Source organism: Pygocentrus nattereri, chromosome 2 (genome assembly GCF_015220715.1).
Source record: "Pygocentrus nattereri isolate fPygNat1 chromosome 2, fPygNat1.pri, whole genome shotgun sequence".
NCBI classification, from domain to species: domain Eukaryota; kingdom Metazoa; phylum Chordata; class Actinopteri; order Characiformes; family Serrasalmidae; genus Pygocentrus; species Pygocentrus nattereri.
This window is the reverse complement of record NC_051212.1, coordinates 32,233,638-32,248,590: the sequence shown is the minus strand read 5'-3', so window position 1 is coordinate 32,248,590 and position 14,953 is coordinate 32,233,638. Positions and strand designations below refer to the sequence as shown.

General features: G+C 37.6%; 1 protein-coding gene across 3 annotated transcripts in view; it reads left to right on the top strand.

Moving 5' to 3' along the window:
* The first annotated feature begins 668 nt into the window (after positions 1-668).
* The window catches only part of map4k2 (mitogen-activated protein kinase kinase kinase kinase 2), a 30,747-nt gene continuing 16,462 nt past the window's right edge, over positions 669-14,953 (top strand). For all 3 annotated transcript variants that reach the window (XM_017719948.1, XM_017719949.1, XM_017719947.1), the window contains exons 1-12: positions 669-1,014; positions 4,964-5,021; positions 5,970-6,060; positions 6,469-6,533; positions 9,558-9,613; positions 10,297-10,344; positions 11,807-11,849; positions 12,071-12,143; positions 12,593-12,724; positions 12,985-13,047; positions 13,336-13,417; positions 14,735-14,845. In XM_017719948.1, the coding sequence (XP_017575437.1) occupies positions 922-1,014; positions 4,964-5,021; positions 5,970-6,060; positions 6,469-6,533; positions 9,558-9,613; positions 10,297-10,344; positions 11,807-11,849; positions 12,071-12,143; positions 12,593-12,724; positions 12,985-13,047; positions 13,336-13,417; positions 14,735-14,845 (915 nt within the window). In that variant the 5' untranslated portion in view covers positions 669-921. The remainder of the gene's footprint in view (positions 1,015-4,963; positions 5,022-5,969; positions 6,061-6,468; positions 6,534-9,557; positions 9,614-10,296; positions 10,345-11,806; positions 11,850-12,070; positions 12,144-12,592; positions 12,725-12,984; positions 13,048-13,335; positions 13,418-14,734; positions 14,846-14,953) is intronic.

Genomic DNA, 14,953 nt, shown 5'->3' with positions numbered 1-14,953 from the left:
TTTCCTGTGTTTTTCAAATTCTGGTGTTGTGTGTGGGCATGTAGTGCTTAGTGGTGGCTGCTGGCGTGTGATGACGTTCTCCTTCATTAACCAAGTGCTCAATACAGCGATCCATCAAGTCATAGGTCTGCTTTTTTCTCAGTTCCATGAAGGATGAGATTTTGTTCAGTGAGTCAGATTTCACTCAGTGGAGTCATTAACACACAAAGCGCAAACCAAACAAAGAGTCCACAGAGAGAACAGGCGGCTCTCTGTACACAGTAAAATTTACGCAGCTTTTAAGATAAAAAAAAAAGTAAGGAACTGGGTTAACTTGAAATTTTGAGGTTGCTTAACTTTCATCAGTTAACAAATGTAAAAATGATTCTTCTGTTAAATTAATATTACATGTTCAATGAAGTCAAATTTTCAAGTAATGCAGTTACTTTTGTAAGCTGTGTACATTTTTTCCTGCGCATGTTTTCATGCAAATACTTCTTTTTTGGATTGTTTGGGGAATGTTCTGTTATTCCAATGACTCGTTTTCCTCATTTTGATGTTTATTTGACTCTAATCCCCACCTTTAACACGCTCCTCCGGTGATCGATTCAGTTGGAGCTTGGGAATCGCTTGGACCGGTTTACTGAAAAGAACCGATTCAGAAAGAGTCGATTCGTTGACGAGTCGGACATCGCTGTTCCTCCTCAGCGCCTCAGTCGTGCTGTGGAGAGTTTGTCATGTAAAGCGTACGAGGACGTTTGAGAGGGAAAACTCGCTCTTTCTTCCCGAAGAAGCGTCGTCAGGTGCTGGTTTTCGCTCAGATAAGTGCTTAAATAGATTTTCTCTGCGGCTGAATGAGCTCCTCGGATGTGTTTCTGTGAGGCTCCGCTGTCATGCTGGTTGAGTGAGGAGCGCTGAGAAGAGTCAAGACTCCGTGACAACATGAACACCATCGGGGTTTCATTTCTGGACCCTCTGGATGACTATGAGATCCTCCACAGGATCGGGAGCGGAACATACGGGGACGTGTTTAAGGTGAGAGGCTTGAAGGGTCGCTTTATAGCCTGAACCTGTCCGGACAGGGGATGGAAAAGCTCCACCTGGACGCGCGCTGACCTGACCAGACCAGACCGAGCACACTCGGCTGCTTCAGTTGTTGCTGGTCGTTTTAGCTTCTCTGTGAAATGTTTTGACGCAGGGCTGCTGTGATTCCGACCACTGAGGTCGTCTTATTCATTCCTTTAAAACTATCTCCTGAGTTTCCTTCACAGAGTTATAAGCAGTGATTTCAGTCATCATTTAGATTACGTAATACATCTTTTTTAGGACCTAAAATATACCCCTGTGAGCACAGAGCTCCTCCTCTGTGGACTCCTAAGCTGCACTCTGATCTTACTCCTCACTCACTGCCTCTTCTCTGACCCTGAGGAGCAGCGAATGTCATCCCACTGCACTAGTTCTGTGTTTGTAATTCTTTCAAGCAGCCTGTAAATATGTTCTCTAACCTCGCTGTCTAAACTTAAGCACTCAAAGTCTAGAGGAATCGGCTAATATTGATTATAAATAAAACGGAACATATTTAACAACAGGAAACCGCCCAAAGTCTGTCAAAGATTTCTAAATCCTTGATTTGATAGCACTTTATTCACAGTTCAGGCATTGTTAAAATATTGTCTTTATCTTTCAATGAACAAATATATCACATGCAACTAAACTGTGGATTCTGTTCACTTTAACCCTAAATCTGCACTCTTTAAGAACATGGTTCTTCAAGGGATCCTTGGAACAGGTTGAAGGTTCTGGTAACTTTAACCTTAAGTCTGCACTCTTAAAGAACATGGTTCTTCAAGGGATCCTTGGAACAGACTGAAGGTTCTGGTAACTTTAACCTTAAGTCTGCACTCTTAAAGAACATGGTTCTTCAAGGGATCCTTGGAACAGGTTGAAGGTTCTATATGGAACCTAGAAAATTCAAAGAACCATTTGCAATTGCTGAAAGCGTTCTTTGGATGATGAAATTGTATTGCACCTTTTTGAAAAAAAAAAAAGCTTCTGACAATAGAAGAAACCTTTTTGGTGCTATACAGAACCATATATAGCACATTCTCCATCAAACTGAAGAACCCTTTCACCATGCAAAGAACCATTTAAGTATGAAATGGCCGTGTGCCGTTAAGCTTGTGAGAACACAGTGCACAATACTAACCACTTGCTATTAAAACTTGGGTGAAGTCAGCGGTGAAGAAAATGCAGCGAAGGCCTAAAAAGTTTTTCTGTTAGTCATAATATATGAGGCTGAAAACAGACATGCAGGTGTGACCTTCACATTCCATGAGTCCACTGTAGGGTTTTATAGTTTTGTACAGATGTCCAAAAAAATGAAGAAAAACAAACCGCACAACAGGTGAATCGATGCACATATATCTTCAGGTTCAAGACAGTTTTCCATTCTGAAATTCAATGTTTGCTATTTTTCAATATTGAAAACCTCTTGATTCTACAGAACTGTGATTATATACTGTACATAGTGGTTGGGTTAAGATCAATTTTATTTCAAAACAAAAAACTCAGGCCGTTCAGGTTTTTGTGTTATTTAAAGATCTCTATGGTCTGTTTGCTGTTACTGTGGTCTGACACTAAGCATTCAGGATAACTGTTACTGTTTCAATTTTAATCATTTTTTGAAAGTTTTACACCTGAATCAACTGATTGATGTACTGATCATTGACAGCGGCTTCTAGGCAAGGTGGCGAAAGAGAGGCCCTGTAATGAGTGATGTATCAGTGATACAACACATTTTAATACTGTATTTAAATGACTACATCCTTAGAACACATGTGTCTTTGTAGAGTCCCAAAGTGTCACAGTTATGCAGCCCCGCACAGCTGACTCTATCATAACGGAGTGGGCGAGCCAACGAGCCTTTGTTGCTTTTTACAATAGACAAAGCCGTCCTTTCGCACTCTGCTGTCTATCTCAGCTCAGAAATCTCAGAGTCAAAACTCTCTCAAAACCTGAAAATCCTCCACAAGCATGAATACTCAGCAGCTTTCCACAGCAGTGGTTGGGAGAGATCCAGTTTGCTGTTTGGGGGGATTCTGGCCTAAGAAAAACTTCGGGACTGTTGATCAAAGTATGAGCGATTTCCTGTCCAGGCCATTGTCCTGAGAGCACAGCGACGTTATTTCAGGTTGCACAGTGAAACCGTTAAGAGCCACTGCACTGACGCTTCGGTCATAGCAGGAAGTCCACTGGCATGCCAGGAAAAACAACAGGAAGACAGCTCAGCTAAGTTCCAGGTTTTGTGCAGGAATGGTCGATTTTCTGTGTTTATCACTGACAGAAAGCAAACATGGATTCCATTTTTGCCAAGGGCTGTATACATTTAGCATTGTAGTCTCAAAAATAAAGGTTCCTAAAGGATTTGGGGTTTGAATGAATGGTTCTAAGAAAAATCATTTAATTGTACGGGACTTTTACGTTATGTTAGGTGTAATGTTGTTGACAAGACCACTAGAGATGAGTCAGGGTCAAGACCGAGACCTGGACACATTGAGTCAAGATCAGCCAAGTCTGACTCAAGAAATTTTCATTTTAAGGTCTTTGTACATTCATTATCATTCACTTTACATGATATGTATGATTTTAGGCTTAGTCCGAGTTTGCATTGTAACCTCTTTAGCAAATAATGGTGAAGGTTGTTCTGTGTCCTTCTTCCTTAAAACATTCACAATCACCACCTAAAGTCAACTGAATCTAAACCAAACAACATACATCCATTTTAATTATTAAACGAAAACATAGTATTCATAACGGTCTGATCTGCTCTCAGGGGATGTTTTAATTTTAGAACAAATGAATAACAACAAACAAACAATCGATGTGCTAATTTGTTTCACATTATTAAATCCACATAGTGTGAGCTTCAGACTAGACACAGAAGACTACGAAAAATCAGCCAAAACATCGGCCTTCAGACAGTTTAACTGTAAAGAAATCCGAGTCGGCACTAAAAGGTCATGATCATCATCTCCATTTCTCTCCATCCTACATAATTCTGCATTATTTCTGCAATTATGTACCAGGTAGTTCAGACACATCATCTAATTGGTTAAATAGTGTTCTACCTGTTTTTCTGCCCTGCCTGTATCGTTCTGCTGAGCACTGGTTGCTAAAAAAAACAACAGCACTCACAAGATGCCGCTCCTGGTTTAGTAACTTTTTTGGTGGAAGACACAACCAAACCACAGCTGTTCTTTATAACTTATAAATTTATGCTGTACTCCATATTCATTTTGCAGATCAGTTATTAATGAGCAGTGTCAGTGCTCCCCTGATCAAGCCAGCATGGCCAGCATTAACCTGCATGGCCAAGATTCCTCACCTCATTCCTCTAGCTTAAGAGTTATCAGTTTGCATTGTTTTCCATGCAGCCATTGAATAATAAGTCCTAGGATATAATGAACCTGGGAATTTAAGGGGATAACCACCTTGAAATGCTGATTTATTATTCACTTCATCAATATCAAAACATTAGTTAATATTCATTAGTTACTGTAAACTATTCACTAACCATTGGTATTTAAATATGTAGATGAGAAAGTGAAGGATTGAAGGATAAGCCATATTTAGGGCCTTGCATTTTAAGAAACTACAAAATGTTTCTATATCTAACAAATAACCTTTAGGTTCTGAAAGGTAAAATGGGTGGACTGAGTGCTTTATTGTCAGGCACTAGCTCCAGAACTGCAGCGCAGGGTGACCTGAAGAAACACATCATGGAATGCAGCTGATGTCGCATCATTTCTCGTTAATTTAGCTGCAATGAAAAGCTCTATTCCTGTCTCCTTCCACCTCTTTACCACTATGTTGTAACACATATAGTAAGCCTTCGAAACATGATGTACTATAACTCTGATGAACACAGCATATGAGTAAAACCTCATGTTCTGGTTGTTTCAATTTGAGGTTTGTTTTCTTCTAGGCAAGAAACATCAAGACTTCAGAGATGGCTGCTATTAAGATCGTTAAACTGGATCCTGGTGGGTGAACAATGTCAATTTAAAGCTGCACTGTGTTAGATGTTTTGTTTAAAATTCTTTGTGTAGCAGTACTGAGCACATGATACATCTTTACATATAAACGTCACAGCTCAGTAAGAAGGTCTGGTTTGAAAGTACAAATACAAAATCAACATTATACTGAAGAAGCCATGATAAAAACAGTACATGATTCACTTACATGCTCGGAAGACACTCGCTTCAAGTTTTGACTGAGTTTTCTTTGAATACTCTTTCAATGCACTCACAGTCATTGCATTCATCCAAAGCACAACCTACATTACAAAGTGCACTTCCATGCATTGCATGTAACTATACGTTTCACCAGAGAGGTCTCCAAATCCCCAGATCTTACATAGTGCACCTTTAATAACCTTTAATAATGGAGTCTTATTATGTAGATATTGATGTATCTACAAATGCCGCCACAAACACATTTATTCTTTAGCCACTTTGAAGGTATATAGAGCACTGGCAAAATCCCATTCAGCCTTTTTTATCAAGTAAATGCATGTCAGTTGCAAACTGGACTGCAAGAATGTTAACAGTCACTATATATATATAAAGCTAAGTTTGTGCTATGGATAAACATGTTGAAATAATGTTCACCATTAAAATAACACAGTTTAAACCTGTGATGCGGCTGTCATGCATGCAGCCTATGTTACGGTTACATTTGTTACCACCATCTCTTTATCACGGAATTTTGTTTTGTCTTGAGCTTGTTAACAGCTCCAGTTAGTAGGCAGGGCTATGCACACTTTGCTTGGAAAGCCACAGTCTTAGTGAATCAAGCATTAAATTCAGGCACATTACGGGTGACTATTGCAGACTCACAAAGGTAAATTTTGCACTGTGCCTGGACTCTGGCCCAGTGAGGTGCGGTTAATGCTAGAGTTGCTGTAACGTTATACGTTCTGTTCCTTGCAGGAGACGACATCTCATCAATCCAGCAGGAGATCACCACGATGAAGGAGTGCAAGCATAAGAACATTGTGGCCTATTATGGCAGCTATCACAGGTAGAGTTATGCAGGCCTGCTGTTTGTTGGATTCAGGCTGATGTCCCAGCAGATGTCTGGGCGAAGACGCATTCCAGTAATGAAGACATTACACATGCACAAACACGCACACACACACACACGCACACACACACACTACACACAATACTGTAGTCATTATTTACACCCACACAAAGAAAAGAGTTACAGACCTGGAATGACTTTGAAATATATTTTGTAAACACTGTTTTCGTCGCAGCATAGTATGCATACATAATTCACTACAGTTTCAGAATAAGCTGCATTTGCATGAAGGCCCATTCTGCATTGCTGTTCTCTGAATGTCTGCGTGAGTGTGAGGAGAAGGAGAGAGAGAGTGAGAGAGAGTAATGGAAAAGTTGTGCTGGACTGTATCTGTTTGTTCTTCAGGAACACAAAGCTGTGGATCTGTATGGAGTATTGTGGAGGAGGGTCTTTACAAGACATATATCATGGTAAGCTCTGTATATTAGGATGTTCTACAACACTACAAAGGAATGCGTGACTTCATAGAATTCATAATTCACCTCAGTGCGATACAGTGGTGTATCGATTCAATGCATATTTCTGTGCAGCAAAAATAAGCGTCAGAAAATGTGACCTATGTTAAGATATTAACGGATTATTGGAGTTGGAGTTGACTGAATGATTCAGATTCAGGTTTCTTAGCAGCCTAGGAACACTAAACAACTGTGCTTTATATTGCACTGATCCAGCCTGCTAGTCACAAGCTTGTATGCTAGCCCATTATGTTACGTAACAGAGTGATAAGGGCACCAGCAATTATTCAACATGACTGATATTGATGTCGACAATAAAAATTGTTGACAAATATTGTCGTTATCTACTTTTCATTTAATTTTCAAAATTACTTCCAACCTAGCATGACACGATGACTTGAGGAAGGCTGAGGAAGGAAACATGCTAGGGTCAAGTAGCAAATCGCTTAGCAAACGATACGATATCTCTCCACAGCAGTGTTCTAACAAACCAGCCTACTCTCTGAGGACATGCATGATGTTTGTTTTGCTGTCTGGTGTCGACCAGAGGAGGCTGGGTTCACCTTTTGAGTCTTGGTTCTTCCTCTTGGTCTTAGGGAGTTTGCTTGCCACTGTTGTCTTTGGTTTGCTCGTGGGGGTTTGGACCCAGATTTTCCATAAAGCTGCTTTGTGACAATGCCTGTTGTAAAAAGTGCTATATTAATAAATTTGACTTTGACTTGACCTTGACAATGAGCTGTTACCCTTACAAAAATCACTACAACAGGGACACAGGAAGTGTTTTAAGTTGTCCAGTTTAAGTTTTACTTCTGAATGTTTTGATAAGCTACATGTAACAGAATGTGACATACTGCACGTCAGATCGCTGATGCACATCCTCTCTCTGCTCTCTCATTCTTTCTGTAACTTTATGCAAATAAGCTGAGCAGGGTCTGATCAAGTCGTTGATATGTGGTGCAGTAACCGATTATGTCACGTCCACAATCACACAGTGAGATTTAACACTGGAAAGCACATTGACCGGGAAATATAACAGTTGATGAAACATTATTACATTATTACAGTATGAGGCTGCTTTGGGGTTCAAAACTGGCCTTTATCATTACACACACCTTCCCTTTTTTTTCCCTCCGACCAGCATGTGTTCTAGAGATGTGGCCTCAAATTGGCCAGTTGTTGTCGAGGGAAGTGATTCAGCTCACTGTAATTAAAATGCAGAGTTAAGGCAAATAGAGCATGGCTACTGTAGATTTTGAAAAATGATATCAATACAAATAGATAAATACAAGCTCAACTCTAAGACATGCACACATGAGTCTTTGCTACACACAAATGATTAAAAATCAGCTATCTATATTATTATTATTTTTATTTTATTGTTGTTGTTGTTGTTGTTGCTTTTAGCAGTTGCAGTCCTGATATCTGGACATAGTGCATCACCCGCTGCACCCCCACTTCCCGCATCACTGCACTAAAGCTCATCATGTTGCACTGCTCATGTTAGTCATTGGAGTATTTGAAGTCACATCAGTTTCTGTTAATTAGAAGTATTTAGCAGGCCACCTCATAAAACTACTGAACAGCTGGCTGCTCGTCCTCTCACAACATTGAATATCGCCGTCTGTACAAAGCCTTGTATGGTAACTTTACAGGAGAAGAAAAAAACATACTTTACTTTTAATGTAAGTCAATGGAACCAGACATTTTTCCTAGCAATTTAAGGCCATTTCCTTTGATCCATTCATCATGGAATTTACACACATGTAAAGAACAACAGACATTTTTAAAATGGAAAAAATGGATAGACAAGGTTTTGTTTGACAGCAGTGATATGTTGGCTGGCTAACTATGTACAACTGGGGGTGTTTCACAAAGCACGATTTCTCAAAAGTGGAGGATTGTCCAATAGAAATGTTCTCTACTATTGGGCAGGCTTGTTTTTTGGCCCATGTTTTCACGCTAATTGCGAAATCATATTTTGTGAAACATTTCCCTGGTTAATTTGTTTAAGATACAACTTATTTTGTGTCAAAATGTGCTGTGTTTTTCTCCTGCCAACCTCCTGTCATATATAGCTTGTCTAATGAACAAGCAAAATGATACACCAGTTAACACCAGCCTGAAGAACTATAAAGTTTACCTACATATTTATTATGTCACTTGGCCTAGAGTTAGTGATTGTACATTTTGGAGAATATGAACCCTAATTTCCCTAGCAAACTATCTAATGGTCAATTAGTCCCTTCAAGTTCTCTGTCAGTTTCTTGACATGGGCACCAATGATATCCGATTACAGTGCTCTGTCGCCCACAAGCAATTTTGAAGCAAATCTATTGGTCAATTCCCACAATGTAAAGGGCATCTGCTGCAATTTAACGACTTATCAACTTGTCATAATATACGATATATCTGGACGGCAACAATATATCCTTAACTGTGACTTAGCAGTCATGTGATCTGATGGTTTCTGCATTTCAAGTCAGTGAATTTGACCAAAAAGTCTGATTGAAATTTGACTTTTAATTTAACTGAAAAGACAAGTTATACATGTTTGTGCTGATATAATAAATAGTCTAATTCAAAAGAATCAGCAAAGTCAAATAGATCTACACATTAAATGACAGCCATGTTGTTCTTCTTTCATTTCATACACCCCTCATCATAGCTCTTCTAATGCTTATTGTTAAAACTTACCAAGGCTAGTGTTACAGATTGGTATTGGGGTAGGTAGTAACAAAGGCCCTCTTTGTGTTTAACATCAATTCATAAAGTCTCTGATATTGTAATAGATGTTTAAAGTACTACAGTTATTTATGACAAATATGAGTCCTTTATGTGAAATATATGAAAAGGCGAAAATGTGACTGTAGTTAATTATGTGCTATGATAATCCCCCACTTCTCCCTTTTCTCTGTATAAGATTACTCACATATCTCAAATTCTCTGTACCCTTTCATTAACACTGCTCCTCTGTTACAGTGACTGGCCCCCTTAAGGAGAAACAGATTGCTTATATCTGCAGGGAAACTCTGCAGGTGAGGGCTTTTCTTGAATGGTCTACTCTGCAGATTATTGATTGGTATACATAAGTGTAGTACTGACTAATAGTCACCCTGTTTTACTGTTCTGGACTGCACATTCTTTCAGGTCATATTATCTGCTATTATAGTGGTAGCTGAGCTCTATTCAAATGTGTCAAAGAGTCTATTTTTCACTCAATTACATTTTTGCCATTTATACTGAGTTACATGTGTTTTAAAATGTATCATGTTTTATTGATAACAGTGTTTTATTGATTATTTTACCCAAGTATCAATTCTTTTACATTTACTTGAGTATTTAGGCTACTCTACCCAGCATACAGTCAATATATAAAGTATTTCTCATTTTGAGATTGTTGTAAGAGCATTATAAGGTTATTCATCTTGTTCCTAGTAGTTATTTTACTTGTTTTCTGTAATTATATTTAATGAAGTTTTCCTTCTGTTGGAAAATATGTTTCACCAGATTAAATTACTTAGTAATTTACTTAGTACATTTTACAAGTAAAAATGGCTAGAAATAAGTAAAATAATCTTATAATGTTCTAAAACAATGTCTACATGAGTGACATTAGACAGGTGATTTTACTTGCTAAGATATCACTGTTTTTGAGTTTTTCTAGTGTCTGTAGTTACAGAATTTTTTGATGTAAATCTTGAATCTCTCTCAAATACAGGGTTTAAATCATCTGCATGAGACTGGCAAAATTCACAGAGATATTAAGGTAGGTCCAGTCATATGCAAAACTTCTAAGTGAAAAAAATTTAAAACATCTTTCAGTAATAAGTTACGATAAATGTACTTAAGACATTTTTCGGTACATTTAATAACAATTTTCTTTATTTCTATATATTTTAGTTATATTTACTTAAAGTATAAAATGTGCCATAACCTTTGTACATATCCCATTTTATGTTTTATTTTGTCCATTAGGTTAATTTCAGCTAATAAACAGTAATTGTGCATTAAAATGTGCAGAAGTGTTTTCTCTGTTGAGGATGTGTAACTTATTTTCACTTAGAAAATCAACAAAACATGCAGTTCAACCACGGGCACCCAAACATTTGCATACTATAATGATTATTTTCTAAGCAATAATTGAAAGATAGATCTGATTTCTTATTGTGTGTCTAAATCTGTATAGAGCTGTTGAATATAAATGTCTGTAGGGACTTATTTGATGGTACAATGAGACACACAGCTATGTGGAGTGTTTGTGTTTCCTGTGATGGCCTGTGTGAGGCTTTCTGTCCCAAGCTGATGGTTTTGATGAACACCTCATTAGCATTCCACTAAACCTGTTAGTGCAGCTCATACCTACAGTGATGTTTTAGATACACCCCTTGTTTAGAATGATATTTTAACTATGGGTAAACAAAGGCTTTCACTTAAGTGCAGTCTTTTATAACATGATGAACTTTGTAAAATTATAGTGCACTGTACTCACTTCACATTACTGAGTGCGTTTACATGTATTTAATAATCCAATAACTGCAGAAAATCAGATTCTGTCAGCAATCCGATCAACGCATTTACATGCACTTGAGTAATCAGACTTTGGGAAACTCTAGGTCTACAGAAGTCAGGCAGTATCGGTAAATCTCAACATAGGAAATAATAGATATTGATGTACAATAGCTTGGGCATCCCAAAGTGATGTTTTGTTGATTTTCTAAGTGAAAATAAGATACATCCACTACAGAGAAAACGCTTCTGCACATTTTAATGCACAGTTATTATTTACTTGCGGATTTTATTGTACTGGACAAAGCCATGAAATTTGGCCATTATTTTTTCCAATATATTAAACTAAAAAAATTCATTGTAATCATGATAAAAATGGAAGAAAAATGGAAGACAAATGCCATAGTTAAGTGTGTTCTTTAGTGTGTAGAGGATGTGTTAACTTATTGTCATTTAACCAGGACTCTTATTGTATCTCCATTTTTGTCTTTTTATGGAATTTGAAAATAAGAGTCTGCCAGTCAAACCCAAATTTCATGATTAATGGAGCAAAAGAAATGCTCCAAAATTACTTAAAAATTGTTCTGTTAACATCTAGTGACACCTGTGTTTTTCCTGCTCTAATAAAGTTACTATGGTTGGTGATTTGAAGATTTGTTCAGACTGTGATTTAAGATGTTTTAATTTACCAACAAGAGGTTTTGTTGTGTTTTTTAATGCAGGGAGCCAACATACTTCTCACTGAACGAGGAGATGTCAAACTGGGTCAGTGAGAATTTGTTGTACCCACTGAAACACACACACACACACACACACACACACACACACACATATACACAACACAAATTCCTCCACACATCTTTATGTTTGTCATGCTTTGAGAAGACACTCCTTCTAGCTATTTTTGTAATGTCTGCAACCTCCTTGCTTTCTCTCTTGCACTCTTGCTCTCTCTTTCTCTTTCTCTTTCACTCTCTGTCTCGCAGCTGATTTTGGGGTTGCTGCAGAGATCAGTGCCTCCGTTGCCAAGAGGAAGTCTTTTATTGGAACTCCTTACTGGTGAGCTGTCTGCACAGCAACTACACTGCCAGTACTTGAAACCATTTCTAATGTGTCTTCATTTTTTTAACAGTTACCAGCGTAGTATTGATAGGATTTCCGCTAAATCAGTGGTTCTCACACTGGTCCTAAGGGGCCCTCAGACAGTCCACATTTTTACTCTATACCAGCTACCAACACATTGGGAGAGAGCACTGTAGACCACCTGAGGGTCCCTTAGGATTGCTTTGAGAAACACTGAGTTACATTATATGTCAGCTACACTATGAATAGCCTCTTAAATAGCCTTCTTCTTTCTTTCATTAACTTCACACTGCTACTTGTAGCTTCACATTGATGTACCTCTTTTCCAAGTGAATGACAAATAAACACTGGAACACTCCACAGCTGAAGTTTTCAGTTCACAGTAAGTCTCTGCTAAGTGCGGTTTGTGTTTCTGTGTATTTGAGGATGGCTCCTGAGGTCGCAGCCGTGGAGAAGAAAGGTGGCTATAACCACTTGTGTGATATCTGGGCTGTGGGCATCACTGCCATCGAGCTAGCAGAGCTGCAGCCGCCCATGTTTGATCTTCATCCCATGAAGTAAGGGGACCATAAACTTGACTTCTGTGAAGTGTATAATCATGTACATATGTAAAGTCCACTGTATATATCAAAACCAACTCAACAGGTAAAAATGGTCTACATACATATAACATACATTAAAATTCAGAAAGTTGAAAAAGTACATAAAAGTTTCCATTTTGGAGATATGATGTTTTGTTTTGATGCTGATAGTAGGCTTTATAAGAATATCGGATATAAATATAATTGTTGATAACAACATTGATGGTTTGTTGTAGAGCTCTGATGGTGATGTCCAAGAGCAGTTTTCAGCCACCTAAACTGAAAGACAAGGCAAAATGGTAAGGCAGTAGTTTGTGTCATGCTTGAAGTTACAGGTTCCTGGTCCTGGAGTATCCCTGTACTGCATATTTGAGGAACTCAGGATAGGCCTGTTCATTAGCTGATTGACTGGTAAACTCCAGGACCAGAGATGGATACCAGTGCTGTTAACATAATAACATTTTTGTCTGTCATTTGGGCTCAAATATATAGATCTATGTTAGATAATACTTGGATTACTTTGATTTTACTTTGATGATTACTTTGACTCTGATGTTTGTCTGTGTGACTCTCATCCTCTTTAATAGGTCTTCAGCCTTTCATAGCTTTGTGAAGATGTGTTTAACTAAGAGTCCACGAAAGAGACCCACAGCAGAAACTCTTTTACAGGTAATAAAACATGTGCTCTGTAAAGAGAACTTTTTTCTAAAAGATTATAAAAATATTATTATATTATATTATATTATAATATAGGTCAGATAGCTAACAGGCTAAATCACTTTGTTGTTAATATTCACCCCTATACAGAGTGCACTATGCTATGACATAGAGCTGAACGATTTGGCCAAAATGTAATATCACAATACTTTAGGACATTTTCACAATACCTGATATGTTGCTATATGTATTTTTTGTCTGATAAGTTAAAACAAAACTGTGCCATATTTAAAACACATCAATTACTTTGCAGATAATAATTTATATTTAATGTTTCACATACTGTGCAGCACTAAATCCAGTTAAATAGGACTAATTATGCTCTCCTTGTAATCAAACATGCAGCTGAGAAGTGATTTTGTCACTGTGTCCACAATATGCTCAGAAAAAGCTTATTGTGACATAATTTATCATGAATTATTGTAAATATTACCTATCACACAATATTGTGTGACAAAAAATGGCAAAACATCTTGAAATCTTGCCATATATAATGATGGGTGATAAAGTTTCCATCTTCCTCAAGCAGTCTAGTTGTTTTGCAACAGTAGCCTACTTTAAAATATGAAAGAATAGTTTTTTGATGATGATTATAATTAAATACCTAGAAATAATCATCTTTTAAAATTAAAATGCATGTTTATCATGTTATGTTGTTTTGTAACAGAAGGGAACACCCCTTACACATGATAAAATCACAGTAAAGCTGTTTCATTATTTTCTTACTTTTTTATATATTTATTTTCAATATTACATTGAAAACAAACCCACCAACTTACCACTAGAAAAAACATAAGAAAGAGAATACAGAAAGGAAACAAAAAGGGCACTCAGGGTCACTTTAGATCAGGCATGTCAAACTGGGGACCTTCCAGGCCAAAGTACAGCTGAGATTAGTGTTTAACCTTGTCTAGTGCTCTGAAATCAGTTAATGAAGACCTTGCTAAATAGCCGATGAACTGATTCAGTTGTGTTTAATGAGGCAGTGACCTGAAGTCTGCAGTGTATTGGCTCACAAGGACTGGATCCTGACACATGTGCTTTAGATGGTCCAAAAATGGACTCCATATTATTACATTATTGCTTTGATATTATTTTATTTTGCATGATATTGTAATTTGTTACATAAAATCAACAGTTGTAGAAATGTTGACATTACACAAGACATTACAGTGTTAACAGAAATGCTATAAAAATTATACATTTACTGAATGTTTGTCCACATATTTGGTGAAATGGCCTCCTTGCCTTTCTGTTTTTTATCTTTAGCATCCCTTTGTGACACAGTTACTGACCAGAAACCTGGTCATTGAGCTGCTGGACATGGCCAACAATCCAGATCTCCATCAAGCACCCACTATCGAGGACAATGACCAGGATGTGAGTTAGGTCTTTTTTACTGCATCAAATTCAACCTTTATTTGGCAAAATTTGGTGTAAAATGAAAAACCTTCGAGAAGCAGTGAGAGATAATGCTATGTAAATGTT